Below are 23,528 nucleotides of genomic sequence, written 5' to 3'. Positions count from 1 at the left end.
GTCTTTGCTCTCCTATGTACTGCAGGAGACCAAATGTCCACAGACCGTTCCCAGACCTGGAGACCATGGTTGAACGTGACTGCATGCGATGGTACCATTTCACCAGGCCACTGATCGAAGAATTGGCGGAGCAGTTGGCTCCACATCTGCAACCTTGCCGGATATACCCCACAGCACTGACCCCCAAGGTGAAGGTGATGGCAGCCCTACACTTTTTTGCCACAGGTACTTTTCAGCACACTATTTCTACTGCTGGTGGGGTGTCATAGACTATGTTCAGCCGTGTACTTCGGGATGTATTGGAGGCAATGTTGCATTTCCTCGACCATTACATCCATTTCCCCAAAGCACAACAACTAGATGACATCAAGGGGGACTTCGATGCCCTGGGCAGGATGCCACGTGTCATTGGCTCCATCGATGGGACACATGTGGCTTTGGTACCACCGCAGGCACATGAGCAGACGTACCGGAACAGGAAGCATTTCCACTCTATAAATGCTCTTGTGGTTTGTTTGGTGGACATGACCATTTCTCATGTGTGTGCAAGGTTCCCGGGCTCAGCTCACGATGCCTACATAATGAGGAGTAGTGGCATCCCAACGATGATGCCACAGATGCAGTACCAGCGTTCCTTGCTTGTCGGTGTGTACTGACTTCTTAGCATTATGTGTGTTTGCTAAAGTTGATTTGCACCCTATTTTCACGCTCAACTAATGTGCAATTGTCTCCCTGTAGGTGACTCCGGATACCCCAACATGCCATGGTTGCTGACACCCCTCAGGAACCCTGTGACACCAGCAGAGATGCGCTACAATGAGGCACATGGTCGTACCAGGAGAGTGATTGAGCAGACATTTGGCCTCCTGAAAAGCAGATTCCGCTGCCTGGACAAGACAGGAGGGGCCCTCCCATATGCACCTGCGAAGGTGTGCAGGGTAATCATTGTGTGATGCACGCTACACAACCTGGTAGTGTGGAAGCGGTTGCCTCTCATCCTGGATGACGATGACCAACCTCCGCCAGCCGTGGAGCATCCTGGTCTGGGGCATGATGCCAGTGATGATGAGGGTGATGGTGATGTTCAGAGCCAGCAGATCCAGAACTTCTTCCCATGAATGTCAGTATACAGGTATGTGTTGTCAAAGTATTGTTTCGGCATGACCTATGTTGGTGGTGCACTGGTGCTGATTGAGTGTGGCTGTATGCTACATGTCAGTATGCTTGCTGTGATGTGTCCTTTCAGGTAGTCTGTACTCCCAGTGTTTACCTGATTGTTAGGTTGTGTCTGGGTAGTTAGAGTTTTGTTTTGAGCATGTATTGTCTGCTGTAAATCTGTGTTTTTGATTGTGTTTTCTGTCTGTCCTTCATAGGGTACTTTGGATGCTGTGTGGAGCGGTCTGAACCCCAAGATACAGATCCTGGCACACACCCCTGGACTTTCATCGTTCACCACATGTTTAATTTTAGGATAACTGTCGCGTGAGGTTAACGTGCATCAGTTGTAGAATTCTCACAATGTGAATATTTAATAAAACAGCCCTTCACTTTGAGATGTGCTCTGTGTGTCCACACATCCAACAGTAATTCGCATCCTGTACCTGTGGGCAGCTTGCCAATGACCCAATATGGGTGTTGTGTGTGCATTCCACTGTATCTCCAGTTGACATCAGTGTTGACGATCAGTTAGGGGCCATGGTGAGTATGTGTTGTGTTGTCCTAGTGTGCCTCCCTCATATTTGTCACATTCACATGACTCACATAACGGTGTTTGCATTGCTGTAATAGTTTGCATACACAGTGTTCCTTAGCAGCTCATCATCGCCATGGCACAAAGCAAGTAGGAATCAAGACAGAGGCAAGGATTGTGTGATTGTGAATTTATTTACATACATATGTAAGGATGGTGAACGGATTTTGCAGTGCTGTATAATGTGATGGTAATCCAAAGTTCACAGGTAAGTTGGTGAAATGTCCAGAGTAGAATCCACAGTCATTTGTTGCATTGTCACAACTTTAACCCTCCATGTCCAGTGGGTGATTTGGATGTAGGTCGACAAGGTCAACTGGTTTGCACACAAAGGACGTTAACAGGAGCAGGTGTTGGGTGCCTTGGCCATCAGCGTTTCAATTGCCCTTTTTCGGATGACCCCTCTTCTTTCTCGGGGGACCCTCATGTGCAGGCTGCTGTGGTGCCGAAGACTCTCCGCCAGAGTCCTCCTTTCTCCCTGTGGCTGTTACAGATGTTGTGGCAACATATGTTGTGGGCTCACAGGGAGGTGTGGTCAGGTTGGTGCTGATCTGCGGAGGCATGTCAATATGTCCCTATGCACCGCTGTTAGTTCATCCAATTTTTCCATCTTCAATCAATCATCATATTTGTAAAGCGCGCTACATACCCGTGAGGGTCTCAAGGCGCTGGGGGGGGGGGGGGGGGGGGTGGGGGGGGCTGCTACTGATCGAAGAGCCAGGTCTTGAGAAGTCTTCTGAAGGCAAGCAGGTCCTGGGTCTGTCGTAGGTCGGTGGGGAGAGTGTTCCAGGTCTTGGCGGCGAGGTGGGAGAAGGAGCTGCCGCCGGCGGTGGATTTCCGGATGCGCTGGACTGTGGCGAGGGCGAGGTTGACAGAGCGGAGGTTGCGGGTGGGGGTGTAGAAGCTGAGTCGGTCGTTGAGGTATGCTGGTCCGGCGTTGTGTAGGGCTTTGTGTGCATGGATGAGGAGTTTGAAGGTGATCCTCTTGTTGATGGGGAGCCAGTGCAGGCCTCTCAGGTGGGGTGTGATGTGACTGCGTCGAGGGACGTCAAGGATCAGTCGTGCTGAGGCATTCTGGATGCGTTGCAGCCGTCTCATGAGCTTGGTTGTTGTTCCTGCGTAGAGGGCGTTCCCGTAGTCCAGTCTGCTGGTGACGAGGGCCTGGGTGACAGTTTTTCTTGTGTCGGAGGGGATCCATTTGAAGATCCTGCGGAGCATTCGGAGGGTGTTGAAGCAGGACGCGGAGACGGCGTTGACTTGCTTGGCCATGGAGAGGGCAGAGTCGAAGATGACCCCCAGGTTGCGTGCGTGGTCGCTGGGTTCTGGGGCTGTTGTTCTCCATCTTGGACTTGGACTCCATCCGGGCCATGTGGGAGTCCAAACGGGCATGATGAGCAGCCTGCTGTTCTTTGAGAATCCCCACTACCTGTCCAAACCCTCTGGTGCGTACCTGGTACGCATCTATGATGCGTTCCAGGTGTGGCTCATCATGCAGTCCAGCCGATTCTGCAGGCCGTGACTTCTGCCTGTCCAGCCTCCCACCGGTCCGACCCACACGGGCAGGCCCAGCCGATACTGGGCCCCCATGAGTGTTAGCGCCGGTGGTGTTGTCCCTTGCTTCCGTTGGGCCCTGTGGACCTGTTCTGTTTTTCTTCTGGGGCCTGGGCCTGGGCCTGTCCTTGTTGGCATGGGGACTCTGTCTGGTGTCCAATGTGGCAGGAGTGGTTGAGGGTGTTGCTGATGTTACTGCTGATGGGGCTGCACGATGGCTCACGCCGGAGGGGCCAGGTCGATCCAGGTCGGCGTCCGAAGAGGACGTAGAGTGATCCACACCGGGGAGCTCAGGGTCTGCCAGAGTCTGGGACTGAGACTGTTCCTCAGGACCTGCTGTGTCCCAAGCATCACCTGTGTTTGGAGGAGACACACAATGTATGTTCTGTTTCTACAGACCTCAATGTTTCACACACATGACATTTGACACTGAACATCATTATGAGGGTCTGTACATTGCATTGTCCTAAGTTGTGACAGACAGAGGTTGATATTGTTGGAGCACTTTGTAATGGCAACCTGGAGCATTTCGATGTGCACGTCAAGCTGTGTGCATGACCAGCTCATGTATTGATCAATTGTCTGTAGATGCCCATTGCCACTCAGGCTCCGTCACATGCCTGACGCTGCTGTATTATCCCTGTCCACATTTGTGCTTTATCCAAAAAAGGAGGGAGGGGGGGGACCAGGAGCAGGTTAGTGGTCCAGTGCCTGTGCTCCGAAAAGTCAATTGGGTAATTACTGTAAGGCACTGTTCCAGGGTCGGTCTGATTGAAAATCAACCCAGACCGTACCTCAACAGAGAGAAAGTAAAGAGAAGGATCTATATGATAGAGGTCTAGGGTGGGGTACTTAGGAAGGGGGGAGACAGCATGAGTGTCTCATGTTGCCCTCACACATCCCGAGGGATGTCATGCTTCATCATCGGGCGGTGCTCCTCGTCGGGCCGGCGGTGCAATGCCCTACGGGTCCCCCGAAGGGTCTCTATAGCGGAGATCTTTTAAGAGCGCTGCCGTTTGGTGCATGCGGGTATGTGGAGGGGAAGTACCAAGGTCAGTGGTGCTAGTGGTGTGTGCAGGAATAAAAATACCTAAGGGTTACCAGGGAAGCTAGTTTAATAAGAAGGTACCCTTGGTACATTAAAATACGTGGCAAAAGTGTTACTAATTAAAACGTGATGTGTTTAGTAGTAACTAAAGGTACAGGTCAAATGGTCGACATGTTTCGCGCCTAGTGGTGGTCAAAATGATCCGGGGCGCTTCATCAGGACCAGTAGAGGTGAATAGTGTGGGGAGAGGTGCCCAGACTATGTGTAGTGGCGGGGGGTAAAATATCGCCCTCCCACTCGGCAATAAAAGGGGGGGGGGTTTAGTGTCTCCTAAACAGGTGGTGTCTGCAGGGAGAGGTATGTTATGCCCCCTTTGAATTAGACCTAAAGTAGGAGCTGGAGTTGCTCCTTGAGTTTAAAAAGCGGCGTAGGAGGCCCACACCATCTAGGGGGGTTGCTCAGGTGACGGCACTGGAAACCTGCCCGGTCCTGACGCCTGCTCGAAGGTGAATGTTGTTTGCCTTCCCCATTGTATTTAAAGACTGAGCCCCGTGATTGAAGGAGGTACCTGTTTCCGGTTCTGACGGCACGGAAGGTCATGAGAGGCCGGAGCTGCGCATGCGCGGTGAACTAAGATGTTTCCAGTGTTCTCTTGAGCATGCGTGAGGAGGTGCTTTTGGCGCATGCGTGGTGTGTGTTAGTTACTAGCGCATGCGGGCCTTGTTTACAAAATGTAGAGCCAGGAGCCAAAGACCAGATCACAAAAAAGTGGTAAAACATGGGTGTGACATTGTCTGCCCATCCTGTAAGATTGCCCGGGTCGAGGAGGTGATGGTATGTGGGCGGGGGCATATGTGAACTTGCTCACGGGTGTAAAAGGTGTGAAAGTTCACATCCGTTGCAGGCTAATGTTTTCAATTGAGCAGTGCACCTAAACGCTAATGTGACACACTAATTATTCAGTTATGTTGCTTCAGGCTGGTGTAGAGCGGTTTACACATAGTACATGCACACAACAGTGTCAATGTCAGAGCTCAGTCCATGGGATATCGTCATTAAGCCCCTGGGTGTCTGTGTGCAGACGGTGCACCCAGCGTTGTTCACGCCTACACACAAGTTCACATATGCCCCCGCCCACATACCATCACCTCCTCGACCCGGGCAATCTTACAGGATGGGCAGACAATGTCACACCCATGTTTTACCACTTTTTTGTGATCTGGTCTTTGGCTCCTGGCTCTACATTTTGTAAACAAGGCCCGCATGCGCTAGTAACTAACACACACCACGCATGCGCCAAAAGCACCTCCTCACGCATGCTCAAGAGAACACTGGAAACATCTTAGTTCACCGCGCATGCGCAGCTCCGGCCTCTCATGACCTTCCGTGCCGTCAGAACCGGAAACAGGTACCTCCTTCAATCACGGGGCTCAGTCTTTAAATACAATGGGGAAGGCAAACAACATTCACCTTCGAGCAGGCGTCAGGACCGGGCAGGTTTCCAGTGCCATCACCTGAGCAACCCCCCTAGATGGTGTGGGCCTCCTACGCCGCTTTTTAAACTCAAGGAGCAACTCCAGCTCCTACTTTAGGTCTAATTCAAAGGGGGCATAACATACCTCTCCCTGCAGACACCACCTGTTTAGGAGACACTAAACCCCCCCCCCTTTTATTGCCGAGTGGGAGGGCGATATTTTACCCCCCGCCACTACACATAGTCTGGGCACCTCTCCCCACACTATTCACCTCTACTGGTCCTGATGAAGCGCCCCGGATCATTTTGACCACCACTAGGCGCGAAACATGTCGACCATTTGACCTGTACCTTTAGTTACTACTAAACACATCACGTTTTAATTAGTAACACTTTTGCCACGTATTTTAATGTACCAAGGGTACCTTCTTATTAAACTAGCTTCCCTGGTAACCCTTAGGTATTTTTATTCCTGCACACACCACTAGCACCACTGACCTTGGTACTTCCCCTCCACATACCCGCATGCACCAAACGGCAGCGCTCTTAAAAGATCTCCGCTATAGAGACCCTTTGGGGGACCCGTAGGGCATTGCACCGCCGGCCCGACGAGGAGCACCGCCCGATGATGAAGCATGACATCCCTCGGGATGTGTGAGGGCAACATGAGACACTCATGCTGTCTCCCCCCTTCCTAAGTACCCCACCCTAGACCTCTATCATATAGATCCTTCTCTTTACTTTCTCTCTGTTGAGGTACGGTCTGGGTTGATTTTCAATCAGACCGACCCTGGAACAGTGCCTTACAGTAATTACCCACATTTGTGCTTTAACAATGACATACGTACTATTACACTTGGGGTGTGTTGCGAGTTTGGGGCAAGTGTTGTGTGATTCTTTTCTTTCCTCTGTGCGTCACATTTGTGTGTCTGTGCAACATGGTTGCAGTATGGTATGCCAGAGATCCATTGTGAGATACTAATTAGTTGTCTGTGTTCCTAGTTAACATCTATTTTCATACAAGTCATGGGGTTAGCATAGCTAATGAAGTTGGTGCTGAGTTTTGTATGTGCTAACACCTTCTATCTTGCCAAATTCATCAACAGTGAGAGGGATTGGGCACAGGTGCTCTCTTGCTTTTCAATGCTCATTAAAGTGATGGGCAGAGGAGTGTGTATTACAGTTCAGCTGCAGTGAGTTGCATGCCTCCTCAGATGCAGTCCAGGTTAGTCATTGTGTTTGGGGTCTCCAAGACAGTGAATGATGTGTTGTATGAATGATGCGTACAACGCAGACCGATGTGGGATTGAACTGCAGCTCACATCTGCACATTTTTGGGATGACACCATGCTACAGTGTCAGCTATGTGTGTGTCCATTCTAGTCACCGTCAGGTGTCCACTGTCAATGATGTATAGGTGACATTGTGTGTGCTTGTTGCTATGTACTGTCTACATCTCCCCGATTGTCATCTACAAGACACACCTTCACTGCCAGGTCAGGGGACACCACAGGGACACTGCATCTCCAGGAAGTGGGAGGAGACCTAGAGTTCCAATGGGTGAGAGTGTAGATGTGTTTGAGTTGGTCAGTACATAGGTGTGACTTGCAGACAATTCATACATTATGACCATGTGTCATCCATCTTGCTAAGGCATTTACTTTTGGAGTGACTGGTCCCAAGGGTGCACTTTGTTCTTGCTGAGAAGGTGTGCTTTGAGGCGGCATTGTTGGCATTTGGAGTCATTGCAGGACCTCCTTCACCCACAGAGGCCAGCGAATCCCCCATGTGTCATGCTTCCAATGCAGGGGGTCACGATTTACGTTCAGGCTGTCTGGCATTGGTGTCCTGTTGTCAGGTGGAGGCCAGGGCCCAGCAGGGCCCTGTGCTCCCCATAGCAGGGCCTAGTGTCAGCCATTTTGGACCAATGTGCCAAACAACTGTGGCTCTACCCTGAGTATTTCGTCAATCATGACTTCCAACTCACTATCTGTGAACTTTGGATTCTTCTTGGGGGGCATGGTGCTGGGTGGTTGTGGGGATTGATGGGAGGGGTGTATGTGAGTGTGGTGGGTGTGAGTTTGTCAGTGAATATGTCATGTAGTTTTTAAGTGGTGCAAATGGTGTAGTTGTTGTGTGTTGTGTGAGTTGTGGTGTGTCTCTGCAATGTGGTGGTGGTGTCTGCTGTCCTATGCCAGTAGTTTGCAAAGGATCATGGTAGGGCTTTCTTGCCATTATATAGGGGGAGTTGTGGGTGTGTCTTTGTTCTTCTTTTGTATTTTTTATTTATTGGTTTTGTCATTTGTTTTTTGGGCTTTTTTTGTGACTTTTCCTTTGCTTTTGTTGTGTATGATGGAAACGTTTGTTTGACCGTGTCGGACGCTGCATGTGGCTCGCGCGGGCTAAACCGAGTCTGTCACACTGACATTCTGCTGTTTTCGACATTGTCGTACGCGTCAGACGCAGAGGGGTCTGTTATTTGCTAGTCACTATTTGCTGTGCGTCTTTGTTTTCATGATCGTGCTCTGTGCGAGTCGGTCTCAATTCACACGTTTGGCATCGTACTGCGCGGCTCGTACATCGCGGGTACGTTTCAGTCACGTCAGTTCCTGGTGCGTGTCGGTCGGTAGGATTCACGGTCATTTTACGGGCGACTCACTGATTTTTGTACGGGTCGGTCGTTCGGCTCATGTTCCGTGTGAGTGGGTTGTAATTCACATGCGTTGCGTTGTACTTCTTGGGTCATATGGCACTGGTCCGTGTCGGTCGGTCTCCGTCCCCGGTCCGTGTCAGTCAGTACGTTTTATGTCCGGAATCGGAATCGGCCTCTATGTGTGCTGCACAATGCAGCACACATAGAAAGAGGAAAAAATTAGGAGAAATGAAGATATGTCTCCTCATAACGCCTCACTTAGGGAGGTGTACGATTTTGACACATTCACAGGTTTACATGTCCTGGTAAATCTGGGAATACATCAAAATTATGGGAGTTGCATGGGAACACCCACTGCAGTGCCCATGGAAAACGACCCTTGAGCAGAGTAAGGCAAGTCCACATTTGTAAAGCCATTCAATGCCATGCAATGTGCCTTTGCGTGACTTCATAAAATGACTTGGAGCTTTACGTGGTGCAAGCATGATGCAAGGCCCTTGAAAATATGCCCCCAGTTATATGGATGAGGAATCTGTAAGGAAGCATACTACTTACAATTCCACGAGCGTATTTGCAAGCCCATTGCACCGCCGGTGCATCACTTTTTTTGATGCGCCAGTGACGCAGTGTGCCTGCCCATATTTACAAGGCCACATAGAGTCACCCTGCATGACTTTTCATGGTCGTGTAAATATGGGCCTCTTTCACGTATTACTCTGTGAGAAAGGGGAGTTCCATGGGTGTTGCTATGAGGGTTATCATGTAACATCCATGGAACCTGACACATTCCCAAATTTACAAAGTATCGTAAAACTGGGAATGTTTCAGAATTCTACGCCTTGCCTGAGGAGGCGTAGGAGTGGTGCAAATACTCCTATTTCTCCTCATTATTTGTTCTTTCAATGTACTGCAGCTCACATAGAAGGAGCAAAACATAATCAATGATTGTTTTTGTGCAGGAAGGTGTCCCACCCTGAACAACAAAAATCATCCCTGCAGCGCTGGCACCCTTGCACCATGGAGCAAGGGTGTCTGCGTTGGAGCATGGCTGATGTTTGTGCACCAGTACAGTTCACTGACAGAATATGGACCCTGCAAATACCAAGATACAAAGATATTGGGACCGAAACATTGATGACAAAAATATCGTCATCAGATCTTTATAATGGTGAGTACCAAAATATCAGGGGAGAAACATTTATGTCATTAAAATAGATATATTAAATATCGGTTCTTAAATATATATACAATAAGATAATAAATATTAAATATATTCAATAGTAATCATATTTAATATATATCTAACAAATATAACAAATAAACTTAATTTTTAAAAGTTAAACACATATATAATAATAATTCATATCTATATTTACATATATCTACTTACAAAAAAGTTATTAAACTAATATTTTTTATTTATATTATAATTTAAAAATAATATAAAAACAGATATATATACATATATACATATACTATTGACATTGGTGCCAATTCTGATCCTGTAAAACCCGGGTACGAATGGTCGTACGGAGCGTATTCTCCGTCCGACTCGTACCCGGGCAAAACAGCTTACAAACCCGCAAGTACGATTCGGACAGAAATACAATTTCTGTACGACTCGTAAAAAACTACGTGCGGCGAAAACTTACCCACAATTCCGATCTGGGACATCGCGTACGTGACGTCCAGACGGAGTCAGGCAGCGTTTTACGGACCAGCAAGTACGATCCTACGTAGCGGTGACCCCTACGTCACCGCTACAATGGTGGTACGGCCCGTACCCACGCTCTGGGGGGCGTGGGTATGGGCCGTACCACCATTGTAGAGGTGCCATAGGGGTGCGCGTGGTACGGCCCATACCCATGCTCTGGGGGGCGTGGGTACGGGCCGTACCACCATTGTAGTGGTGACGTAGGGGTACGCGTGGTACGGCCCGTACCCACGCCCCCCAGAGCGTGGGTACGGGCCGTACCACCATTGTAGCGGTGACGTAGGGGTACGCGTGGTACGGCCTGTACCCACGCCCCCCAGAGCGTGGGTACGGGCTGTACCACCATTGTAGAGGTGACGTAGGGGTACGCGTGGTATGGCCCGTACCCACGCCCCCCAGAGCGTGGGTACGGGCCGTACCACCATTGTAGAGGTGACGTAGGGGTACGCGTGGTACGGCTCGTACACACCCTATGAATGCAGGGGTACGGGCCGTACCACCCGTACCCCTACGGCCCCATTACATGATGGATACAAGGCATACACACGCCACGAATGTTGGTTTACAGCTTGGTGCAGCAAATCAGCTGTAAATTGGGGGTGGTGTATGCCCAGGACAGCAGTGTACCACAGCAAGGGGGCAAGTGGGTGGGTGGGTGGGTGCAGAGGAATACCAGCAGTGGACTCAGACATCGGGGTGGGTGCAGAGGAATACCAGCAGTGGACAGGTACATGGTGGTGGGTTCAGAGGATTACCAGCAGTGGACACAGACATGTGAGGGGTGTGTGCCTATTACTCCCAGCAGTGGACACAGACATGTGAGGGGTGGGTGCCTATCACTCCCAGCAGTGGACACAGACATGGGGGTGGGTGCAGAGGAATACCAGCAGTGGACAGGGACATGGGGGTGGGTGCAGAGGAATACCAGCAGTGGACACAGACATGTGAGGGGTGTGTGCCTATCACTCCCAGCAGTGGACACAGACATGGGGGTGGGTACCTATCACTCCCAGCTGTGGACACAGACATGTGAGGGGTGGGTGCCTATCACTCCCAGCAGTGGACAGAGACATGGGGGTGGGTGCAGAGGAATACCAGCAGTGGATAGGGACATGGGGGTGGGTGCAGAGGAATAACAGCAGTGGATACAGACATGTGAGGGGTGTGTGCCTATCACTTCCAGCAGTGGACACAGACATGGGGGTGGGTGCAGAGGAATACCAGCAGTGGACACAGACATGTGAGGGGTGGGTGCCTATCACTCCCAGCAGTGGACACAGACATGGGGGTGGGTGCAGAGGAGTACCAGCAGTGGACAGGGACATGGGGGTGGGTGCAGAGGAATACCAGCAGTGGACAGGGACATGGGGGTGGGTGCCTATCACTCCCAGCAGTGGACACAGACATGTGAGGGGTGGGTGCCCATCACTCCCAGCAGTGGACACAGACATGGGGGTGTGTACATCATTATCAGATGATCCCAACTCCATGGGTGTATGTACGCATCCCGAAATTTGGAATATGTTGATAGTGCCATAACAACACATCACTGACAGCAGTGTCCCACTCCCATGAGGATGGATGTCTTTCCCGCACTGCATGACACACCACATGTGGGTGTGAGGACAAATCACACATGCATACCCACCCCTGGCGGATGCAGCACAATACACACACAGAGATCATGCCACAAGACTGTATGGTCATGTCAATGCCCACTAAACTAAGAGAGCCAAAGGGAACACACACTGTCACGCACATCCCAGGACTGATAGGAATGTACAGGTGCTGGGACAGCCACCAAGATGTTGTCTCTCATGGAAGGAATAGAGTGGAGTTCCCACAGATACAATGCCCACAATTGTGAGTCTGGTGCCCAAACACCCTGCAGAACAAGTACCATATGTTTGCTAGGCTGGGATTACACACATGCATTGTGCGGAAAAGGGACAATTTCTCCATGAAGGCATGGCAACATACTCTATACACAAGTACAGTGAGTACCAAGGATGGCACAGACGATGCAGCCGGAGACATTGCTGAGCAGGCATGGCCAGAGTTGAAGGGATCCATCACCAACAAAGGAAATGTAGACACAGGTCAACACAACAATTGTGCAATCCCCTGCAGGGGAGATGTCAGGTGCCACAGAGGAAGGAACACTCCTAGGGACAATGTCTCCAAACACAAAGAGCAGACACGACCAAAGATTCTTTGCAGAGACCTTGTGAGGGCGCGCAGATCCCAGGTTCCACCCCATGAGATGCAGACTACAACATTTCCATGAAACATAACATATTCCCACAACCCCAACTCCTGGAGCCTCAGCATCAACATCAATACATGAAATGCAAGACTTTTCAAAATGAAAAAGAAAATGCTTTATTCAGCGTGAACAAATAAGATGTAGCAAAGAACACTATGTACAAAGGCCAATGGCCAGTCCAGATATGAAGTCCTTGTGGGGGACACATGGCCACGCGTCTCCCCTAGCTTGCCTGCACATTAGAACCCTCTGGTTCGTCTACTGGGGGGGGGGGCATCATGTGGGGAAGGACCAGGCACCGCAGGGACAGGAGGAGGAAGGGCAGGTGTGGTGGGTGCAGGGACGGACGACTCCACCACAGGGGGTGGGGCAGCGCCAAAGGTGGAGGTGAGCACGGCGCTGCACACTGCTGCCAGATCTTCGAGAGTCTCCCCTGCACCCGGAGAAACAACAGGCCCCAAGGAGGGGGGGGTCGGAGGGATGGATTGCAGCGCTACTGGGGGAGGTGGTGGACAGGCTGGGGGACTTAACTCCCCTACCCGTGGAGTGCCTTGACCGTTTGCGGCCAGGTGAACTAGTGGGGCTGAGGCCCAACCCAGCCAAGTAGGCCTCCTTCTCCGATTCTGGGGCAGGGGAGCCGAGGGGAGTGACATCGGAGGGACTGGGGAGTGAGTCATGTGGACGAGGACTTTGGCTGCGTGCCTGCCTGTGTGCCCCAGACCCAGTGGGTGTGCCTGCTTCCCCCTGAGTGTGCGTGTCAGGAGGTGTGCGCTTGCCCTTACGTGGTGGTGTGCTGCTTGTGTCTGGTGGGGTGCGTGTGTGTGGATGTCTTGGTGTGCTTGGGACAGGCATGGGTGTGGGACTTGTGGACGGTGCAGGGGTAGGGGGGTCGCAGCGCTGCAGGTGACTCACTGCTGCCTTCAGTGACGAGTTCAGGGACCTCAGCAACATGCGTTGGTCAGACATCGCTGATGAGATGCCCTCCATGTACGACACCATCTGGGTCAGCAGTCTGGTGTGTCCATGGAGGACAGTCAGGATCGATGCCTGCCCAACCTGCAACTGCCGCTGAATGTCCACAGACTCGGCAGTGAGGGCAGCAGGGGGGACAGGGGCAGGGGGTGCGGTGCCTGGAACGAAGGAGACACGGTGTTGCCAAGCACGGACAGAAGGGACCTGAGCAAGTGGGAGGGTGGTGATGGGAATGGAGGGGGCGGTGACGGATGGAGTGCTGCTCCCAGCTGTTGGAGCAGCCTCCGCCCCCTCAGGTAGTTCAGCCTCGGACCCGTCAGCCTCGTAGTCAGTGTTGGTACTGGGCAGGTCCTCCGCCTCACTCCCCTCGCCCTCCGTGCCACTAGATTCCGCTGACTCCTCAGCAGTGGTGGCACCAGTGCTCGATCCCTCCTCCACGTCCGTGCCGGTGTCTCCCTCGGTGTCCTCCGATGTTGCTGTGTGCAAGGTGAAGGGACAGGAAAAAATCAGTCACCTGTATACATCTGACACATGAGTCCAAACAAAATAGGCAACAGTGCATATCAGGAAAGGCATCATGAGTAACATCTAGAATACTCCCCACATATGTAAGCCCTGCACTCCCCAGTTAGTTGACCCACCATGCCACTTGGAAACGATGAAAATTAGGACACAACAGCAAATAACTTGAAATTCCAAGATCCTGAGAAGCTAGTGTCTGGGATCAGTTGAGCACAGCAAGACTATGAAGGCATGCCACCTCTTGTTCACTGTGAACCAAACAGTAATGTCGCACCCAAGGCCAAATACCACATGCCAATGCAGAAGGTGTCCCCACACTCAGAGACCTGTGAGTACTTTGGAAACCCCAAAGAAATACATTGTGATTCCTGGAGAATCACAACCCTTTACACAATGGACATGTCTAGAATGTGTGAATGTGCCACTTTGTGAACAGAACACACATGTGTTGGTATAACAGAAGTCACACAAGGAGGTGCACACCAAACTACATGTACACAGTCATTGTCTGAGCTGCCAGACTCATTCAAATAAGCCACTGTTAGGCAGAAATGGGGTATCAGTAAGTACATATACATGGCACCACGGTGGTCTGGATGACTTGACACTCGTAAGTTGGTATCAGCAACAACCAAGGACTAACCCAAATGCAACCACACTGTGGGAACATGTATATGTATGAACTCTAAACAAGTGTTGTTCAAACTGTGCCTTACTTTAAAATGTGCCAGCTTGTCCCTGGAATGTGTAAAGGTGGTGTCTTGTGCACTTCCTTGGGAGACATCTGTCATGCAGGCACATTATTGTCCTTCACAACAAAACAACAAGGTCAAGCATATGAAACATTGAGACATGTTGACAGGTGTAGTGAGTGCCAAGGGACAATTTCTCTGAGTAACAACTTGAATAATGTCATTTGTCACATGGCTATCCGTCACCTGATTACACAGTTGGCTACACATCTGGAGTGGCACACATGTCCACACCCAGGACAATGCATAAGCTAATGGGCTTGCAATTGTTTTGAAAAAAAGCTGTACTGTGGGGACACCCTCATGGCAAGCCAGAATGTACCCACAGATGTCAGCACACAAAGTCACAACTGTGTAGCATCTGAACACACACAGGTGCAAAAAATGTACAAGCAGGATACATGACTGACACAGGCTACGAAGCACAAACATTAAGCACTGGCCAATATCACGGGGGCACTGCACTGTGACTTTCTGTACTGCGAATTATCACACACAAGTTAGAACTGGCAATGAAAAGACAGGATTGAACATGTATGCCCCTCCCGCACAACACACCCACCCATACCTGAGTCAATGTGACTGATACCGATCAAGAAGTGACACCTCTTATTCATGGTTACAATAACTGTGCTTGAAAACTAGCTTCATTAACACATCATCACCTTGTAGGGCTGGCAAAACATATTTGTCACAAACAACCATCAACAGATTGTTGTGAATAGCCACACAGGCACTGCCCAGTGTGAGTATGCACAAGCAAACTGGTGTATCCCTGTCCAGTAGACACATGTAGCACACATGTGAAAAATACAACCTAGGCCAGGGAACAATGCCACAGAGGCAGAGCCATGCTGAACCCACAGTGAATGTGCACAGTGTTGGATGACACACATGATTAGGAGGGCAGGCTGTGTCAGGGGACTGTAGTGGGCACACTGCTCCATGGTCCTGGAATGAGGTGAATGTAACAGGAGCAACCGTCCCGGCACTATGCATATCTCCCACTCATGCACATCATGTCTGAGGCCACAACATTGGTAATGCATGCTGCAAGTCTGTTCTTTTGAAACTTCACACTCCTATGTTGAGACTCAGCATCAGTGCCAACAATTATGCACCCCCAAATGACTGAACAGGAAAGGGCACAGGCAGACCACCCCCACACATGATGCTGAAAGCAGTGTGCACTTTGATTAACTGGCAGCCTAGATGACCATGTGCAATAGTGATAACACACAGACCAGGTAACACATGTCAAGGAGGGGAAGGGAGGACGAACAGCACAGGTTGACTTGGGGGAACAGGATATGCACTGCACATATATACCCTGGCAGTGTATCCAGGCGACTGAGCAGCTACAAAAGCTGGCGACACACAACAAACACACATGTACCTACCCCCTTCCTGCTGCTGTAACTCCTGTATCCGCCTATCCAGGTCAGGGAAGACCACCGCCAGGACACGCTTCATTTGGTGGGTCAGGCGCCGGCGCCCGCCATGCTTGCGGGGAGCCTCCTCCTTCAGCATGACCCGGGCGATCCTACGGGTCCAGCACCGGATGTCCTGCCATCTCTTCCTCACTTGTGGCAGGCACCGACTGCGACCCTCCACCGATTGCACGGCCTTGACGGCCTCCTTCCAGATCTTCCCCTTCTGGTAGCCGGTTACCTGTGAGGATGACAAAGTGGGACAACATCACTACACCTGCACCATGTCACAGAGACACACATTTGAACATCTTTTATTTGTTGAACAGGGCATAGTATGCTGGCTGGCAAGTAATAGCACCTTAGTCATAGGGACATTTGCCACTGTGGACGCACCAATGCACTACATGGCATAGTAAGTACACAGGTGGCATGAGAGGTGCGAACCAATCCCTGATCATGGCACACACTGTGCATCCCAAGCAACACAAGGCTGATGGACAGCACTGCAAAGCAGTCACATGCCCCAGGTACTGACGAAACCTCAGCAGAGTACACAGACAGGCACAGATCAATCACCTGCCATTGTCAACAGCGGATACAAACCTCACTCTGCACATGTGCCACTTGCCAGGGGGGTGTCACAGGTGTGGGGCTAGCTCAGCAAGTCAGACACACAGCACGGCTTACTTCACACATCAGATGGGTCGAGCAGTTGCCTCCTCCATGCAGCATAGACACTCACCCACATGACAAGGAACATTCACACACATCAATGTCCAGGGGGCGTACACATCATTTGGACACTCTCACCACTCTCACCACAGCTCCACTCAACTCACACACATCTGTGGGTGCAGTCACCTGTCACACCGGGGTGACCACTGAATCACCGCAGGACAATAGAACAAGAATGCCCAAGAGGATGAGCCAGGCTGAATGTGCCATGCACTATGCAGTGAATGTCACAGTAAGCACAATGCAAGTGAGGAGTGCACACATGAACTACATCAAGCCCTGCATGAGAGACATAAGCCATCCACCCCCCCCGGGACCCACTCTAAACAACATTGCATGTCTGTCACACCTGGACACAATGCCAGAAGTGACAGACACAAAAAAGGTGCACAGGCAAAGGTAGTGGAGTCAGCACTCACCTGCTCCCCTGGTCGACCATACAGCATGGGGTACTGTGGGAGGATCACATCCAGCAGGGCCTCATTCTCCTCCTGGGTGAAAGGCTGGGCCCTCTCCACAGTCCTTGACAATATGGCCAACTGCCATAGTGATACGGCCCGTATCACTATAGTTGTGTTACCGTAGGCCATAGTGATACGGGCCGTACTCACGCGTGTACGGGCCGTACACGCGTGAATACGGCCCGTACACGCGTGAGTACGGCCCGTATCACTATGGCCTACGGTAACACAACTATAGTGATACGGGCCGTACTCACGCATGTACGGGCCGTACACGCGTGAGTACGGCCCGTATCACTATGGCCTACGGTAACACAACTATAGTGATACTGGCCGTACTCACACGTGTACGGGCCGTACACGCGTGAGTACGGCCCGTACACGCGTGAGTACGGCCCGTATCACTATGGCCTACGGTAACACAACTATAGTGATACGGGCCGTACTCACGCGTGTACGGCCCGTACTCACGCGTGTACGGCCCGTACATGCGTGAGTACGGGCCGTATCACTATGGCCTACGGTAACACAACTATAGTGATACGGGCCGTACTCACGCGTGTACAGCCCGTACACGTGTGAGTATGGCCCGTATCACTATAGTTGTGTTACCGTAGGCCATAGTGATACGGCCCGTACTCACGTGTGTACGGACCGTACTCACACATATACGGCCCGTACACGCGTGAGTACGGCCCGTATCACTATGGCCTACGGTAACACAACTATAGTAGTACGGGCCGTACTCACACATGTACGGGCCGTACACGCGTGAGTACGGCCCGTACACGCGTGAGTACGGCCCGTATCACTATGGCCTACGGTAACACAACTATAGTGATATGGGCCGTACTCACGCGTGTACGGGCCGTACTCACGCGTGTACGGCCTGTACACGCGTGAGTACGGCCCGTACACACGGCCTCAGAGCATGTGTACTGCGTTTCACTGCTTACACTGATGATAGGAGGCGCACACGAAAGGAATGGAGGAGTTAGACTCGCACAAGGCTGTACATCAAGTCATTGTCAGTGCAGTCCTTCATGTGCAGGGCCTAGGTGTGTTAGGCAGTGATGTGGCACATGTCTCCTCATGTTGTGGCACAATAAACATGTGATGAGCTGTTTACACATGTCATGTATGATGGGGCACTACGTGGCACACTTCCCCTTCACACTTTGCACATGTGTGCATGTAGTACAAACGTGTCAAGCACTGCATCACTGGGATGGCACAGTCACCAACACCCGCATCTGTCCCCTGATGCCAGGTACACGGATAATTACACCTGACATGCAACTACCAGTGTGCCACGATGTGACCATGTCATGTGTGTGTAATGTGTTCCCATGAGGCTGCAGTTGGTGTTGCGTCAACTGCATCTGCTGTTGCTGCATCCAACATGTGTCTGTGTGTAGGTGTGCATGCACACAATTACGCACACCATGCCACATGTGGAATCCCACGTAACATGTGTCTGTATGCCTCGAACATGGTCTTTCGAAATGAGTACATAGCTGCGTTGTCTCAATGTCTGTGTTATCATGTTTTGACATGTACCCCTTCATAGAAATGTGTGTGAGCTGTCCTTTTTGAATAACATGTGACCTGTGCATCTAGCTTGCCGCCAGCTGTCTGTATGAGCTCACATCCTTCAAATGCAGATATGTGGATGTCTGTCACTCCTGTGATGTGTCTGGCTGTTCACTTACACTGGCCCACAGCTCGTTTCATGGCATGTCACGTCGACCTTGCCAATCCACTATTGTAGCTGGCTCTTCGTAGGAGTATCACCTGGCTGGCATACGTGTCCTGGATGTATTGCAGAGACCTGACTCTGTATTTAGCAGATGTGTATTAGCTGTTGAACATGTGCTCAGTTCATTGACATTGGTGTTGTAATGTACTCACTCTTCCTCATTCCTTCCAAATCTCTGCAGGGCACCGCCTCTCCCCCGACCAATGCCAGACCTGGGTGCCATGCGTGAACATGACTGCATCAGAAGATACCGGTTCTCGCAAGAGTTGATAGAGAATTTGACCGCCCGCCTGGAACCACACCTCCAACCGGGACACAGGTATCCTACTGCTCTGACCCCAAAGATGAAGGTGATGGCAGCCCTACATTTTTTTGCCACCGGTACGTTTCAGGCCACCATAGCTGATGTAGGTGGCATGTCCTAGACCATGTTCAGCCTTCTCCTGCATGATGTTTTAGAAGCCATGTTGGAGCACCTGGATGAATTCATCCATTTTCCCACTCGTGAGCAGTTGACAGGTGTCAAGGGTGAGTTCTTTGCCCTGGGAGGGATGCCTCATGTAATTGGGGCCATTGATGGGACACATGTGGCGTTGGTACCACCACAGGCACAGGAGGTAGCCTTTCGTAACCGCAAATACTATCACTCAATTAATGCCCTTGTGGTGTGTCTACCGAACATGTTTACTTCGCATGTCTGTGCCCGTTTTCCAGGGTCAGCACACGATGCCTACATCATGAGGCGTAGCAGGGTGCCAGAAATGATGCTGCGGCTGCACGACGAAAGAGCATGTCTTGTTGGTGGGTATACTCTGTTTGTCCTGTGTTTAGCGCTATCTTTATATCTTACGGCATCTCCTGACCCACTTCTTCACATGATGTTTCCATGTAGGGGACTCTGGTTATCCCAACATGCCATGGCTCATGACACCTCTTCGCAACCCCAGGACAGCCGCAGAACACCGTTACAACGAAGCCCATGGGCAGACCAGGCGCGTGATTGAGAGGACGTTTGGACTCCTTAAAAGCAGATTCCGGTGCCTCCACAAGACCGGCGGCTCCCTCCCATATGCCCCGGTGAAGGTGTGCAAAATCTTCCTTGTGTGCTGCATGCTGCACAACATGGCAGTGGAGAAGGCCGTGCCACTCATCCTTGATCCGGATGATCAGGATCATCCACCCGTGGAGGATGAAGGGCTTGGGAACGAGGCAAGTGAGGATGAGGATGAGGAGGAGGACATCCGGAGTCAGCTTATCCGCAACTTGTCATCACAATGGTGAGTCCGTGTGTCTGAGTGTGCACGCTTTGAGCCTTGTGTGGCATGTGTTGCAATGTGTGTGTCCAGCTGACTGTGTGCTAAGTGACTTGGAGGTGTGTTCTGATGTGTCATTCAAGTGATGATGTCATTCCACACATTTTAGCTGGGACACTAAATTTTGTAAGAGCATGGTGAAAACATCATTCCTGTAGAGTACATGTCCATGTCTGCGGATAACCAGCTCTTCGATGACTTGTTGTGTGTCTGTCCTCCCCAGGTTCTTGTGCCTGTCGTCTGCTCGTGTCATCGTTGCCCTCCTGCTATTCCTCATGAGTATTGCAACGTGTGCTGGATCAGAGTTACATGCACGGACATGGTGAAAAGTCATTTTGGGTAAGGAGTGCAGCAAGGCATTTTGTGGGTGGTACGTGTTTGGGATATGTGGGGACTGCTCCTGTGTATGTGGTGTTACCATGCATACATGTCGACTCACCATGGGGCACATGACGTGTAGCATGGCTCCCATGAATTGATAGTCACCCTTCCTGACAGTCATCTGAAATTGTTTGTGGATTCTGATGAAGGCATCAATGTGTGTATGACGTCCCTAGGAACATACGGGAGGCTAATCGTGGACATAGTGTGGGACATCCCCATATGAGGCTCAATGGGGAATTGCAGACTCTCCCCGTGTGCAGCAAGGGATGTTAGGCTCACCCCCTTCACTTGTGTGCCAGCTCAGTAGGATTTACCACATCTGTGTGTTGAAGGGGGTGTCCAGTGTACGTCACACATGGTCAGCCAAATGACCTGTGAGTCTGTTCCAATTGATGCATTTCCCTTAGTGTGAGCCTGAGTAATAAAGGTGTTCCTCACACTCCAAGGTGCCTCATCTCTGTCAATGCAGGTCTCTTGCCACTTTGCAAGCGGCATATCTGGCATAGTTGTGGAAGATTATGCATAGGAGTCCATGTGTAGTTTAGCAACATGCATGCAGTTGCTCATGGATTATGATCCATATTGTGCATGAAGTACATGGTCGTATATGTTTTTTGGTATGTTGGTCCACACAATGGGTCCCTAGGAACAAGTAAGATAGAAAAGGGAATGAATAAGGACCCAATCAGTGCTTATTTTCAGAGACTTATCCAGCCGGACAGTGGTCATAGATTTTACTGATATAGTAATTAAACAGCAATTTACAAAGAAAATTCTCAAAGTTGGACACAAGCCTGTGTCCCGTGCAGTTAAATAGGAAGAGAACATACACAACAAACAAGGTTCAGGCAAAAAAATGTTTGTTACAATTTTGGCAGAGAATGGAGAGTGGACTTAACAAACATTGCATAGGACACCCTTATGTATAGAACATAGTATCGTTAGGAACATATAGGGTGTGTACAAGTGTCGACGGCGTTTCGATCCTACACACGCAATATTAGGATCATCATCAGGACAACATTAATAAGGCCTGTACAATTAAACCTGAGTATCTAATTTGAAGAAGGGAGAGAAGGAAAAAGGGAAAAGGGAAACGTGATAAATATACATGATAAAATGCAGAAAGCAATTCATATACAGAAAAGTCTGACTAAACATACTGTAATTCTACTTGTGTCAAGGAACCGAATTAACTATTTCCGCTGTCGTGGAGCAAGAGTGAAAGTGAGTAAGGATAAAATTAGAAAATATAGTGAGTGAGACTAAAACGTAATGCGGGAATAATGACATAGGAAGGATGGTGCCAAAGGAGCATTGGCAGTTCTGTCATTGTGAAAATCATGCGAGTTAACATAGGTGGGTCAAGGTACCTAGAAAACATAGTGAGGTGACATCAAAATTGACTACCTCAAAACCACCTGGTTTTGCAAGGGGGGTCACCTGGGTTTTTGGCCCGTACTCGGCGGCCATCTAAGGAAACCTACCAAACCCACACATTTCTGAAAACTAGACACCCGGGGGCTTCCAGGGAGGTATGGCTTGCGTGGATCCCCCAACGTTTCCTTATCCAGAATCCCCTGCAAACCTCAATTTTAGCTGAAAAAAATAACTTTTTTCACACATTTTTGTGTGGGAAAGTTTTGGCATCACCGGGCTCACACAAATTTCCCACCACCCAGCATTCCCCCAGGTCTCCGCGGGTACTTGGGCCTCCCACACAAGTGAGGCACCATTTTTATCGGGAGACCTTGGGGAACGCTGTGTGGTGGGAAATTTGTGTGAGCCCGGTGATACCACAACTTTCCCACAGAAAAATGTGTGGAAAAAGGGGTTTTTTCAGCTAAAATTGAGGTTTGCAGGGTATTCTGGGTAAGGAAACGTTGGGGGATCCACGCAAACCATACCTCCCTGGAAGCCCCTGGGTGTCTAGTTTTCAGAAATGTGTGGGTTTGGTAGGTTTCCCTAGATGGCCGCTGAGCCCCTGACCAAAAACTCATGGGACCCTCCTTGCAAAACCAGGTTGGTTTGTGATAGGTAATTTTGATGTCACATCAATAGGTTTTGGGCCCTTCCCTGCCGCGGGTACTTGGCCCACCCATACAAGTGAGGTAGCATTTCTATTGGGATACTTGGAGAAATGCAGGGGGGTTGGAAGTTTGTTGTTACTTTCCACCGTGTGAAAATTTGGGCAAAATAATGCAAGGAAAATGTCACCGTCACATTTTGAGGTTTGCAGGACATTGTGGGTAAGATAACTTGTTGGGATCCACAAGAGAGACATTACCATGCACTCCCATGGGTGTTTAGTTTACGACAAAAACTACAGTTGTTAGGTTAATTTTAAATGAAATGTACAGCTTGGCAGAGACAAAACATACAAAGAATACTGCACAGCCATCTATTCCTCAAGCACACACATACTGGTTGGATTTGGCACGATGGCGAGTGATGGTTCAGTATATAAAATGTTATTAACAAGAGATTTCACAAAAATGAAATGCACGGTCAATAATTGAAAGGACAAAAAACTGAACCAATGACTCGCTGCTCGTGAGCTGTAAAGCCACGTCAAGGCACCAACCGCTTTCTAGGCCATTCACACACCTTTCATACATGATACACACAACACCGTTCACACCACCAAGCACAAAACCAACACATTACAACATTCACAAAAAGGGACAAGGTACACCCTGCTTGACAAAAACAGAATAGTTTTTTTTCTACACAACCATCTA

At 50.2% G+C, this 23,528-nt stretch overlaps 1 protein-coding gene across 11 annotated transcripts in view; it reads right to left on the bottom strand.

Moving 5' to 3' along the window:
- The window catches only part of LOC146771979 (uncharacterized), a 149,921-nt gene that overhangs the window by 13,331 nt on the left and 113,062 nt on the right, over positions 1-23,528 (bottom strand). For 7 of the 11 annotated variants that reach the window (XR_014975132.1, XM_085640271.1, XM_085640272.1 and 4 more), the window contains one exon: positions 16,103-16,373. The exons of the other annotated variants lie outside the window; for them this stretch is intronic. Coding sequence is in view for 6 of the 7 variants with exons in the window: in XM_085640271.1 (XP_085496397.1) it covers positions 16,103-16,373 (271 nt within the window). In the remaining variant the exon portion in view is untranslated. The remainder of the gene's footprint in view (positions 1-16,102; positions 16,374-23,528) is intronic. 11 annotated transcript variants of the gene reach the window in all.

The sequence above is a fragment of the Triturus cristatus genome, unplaced genomic scaffold (assembly GCF_964204655.1).
Source record: "Triturus cristatus unplaced genomic scaffold, aTriCri1.1 SCAFFOLD_168, whole genome shotgun sequence".
Taxonomy (NCBI): domain Eukaryota; kingdom Metazoa; phylum Chordata; class Amphibia; order Caudata; family Salamandridae; genus Triturus; species Triturus cristatus.
Note: the sequence above shows the minus strand (reverse complement) of the source record. Positions and strands in the feature narration are given on the sequence as shown.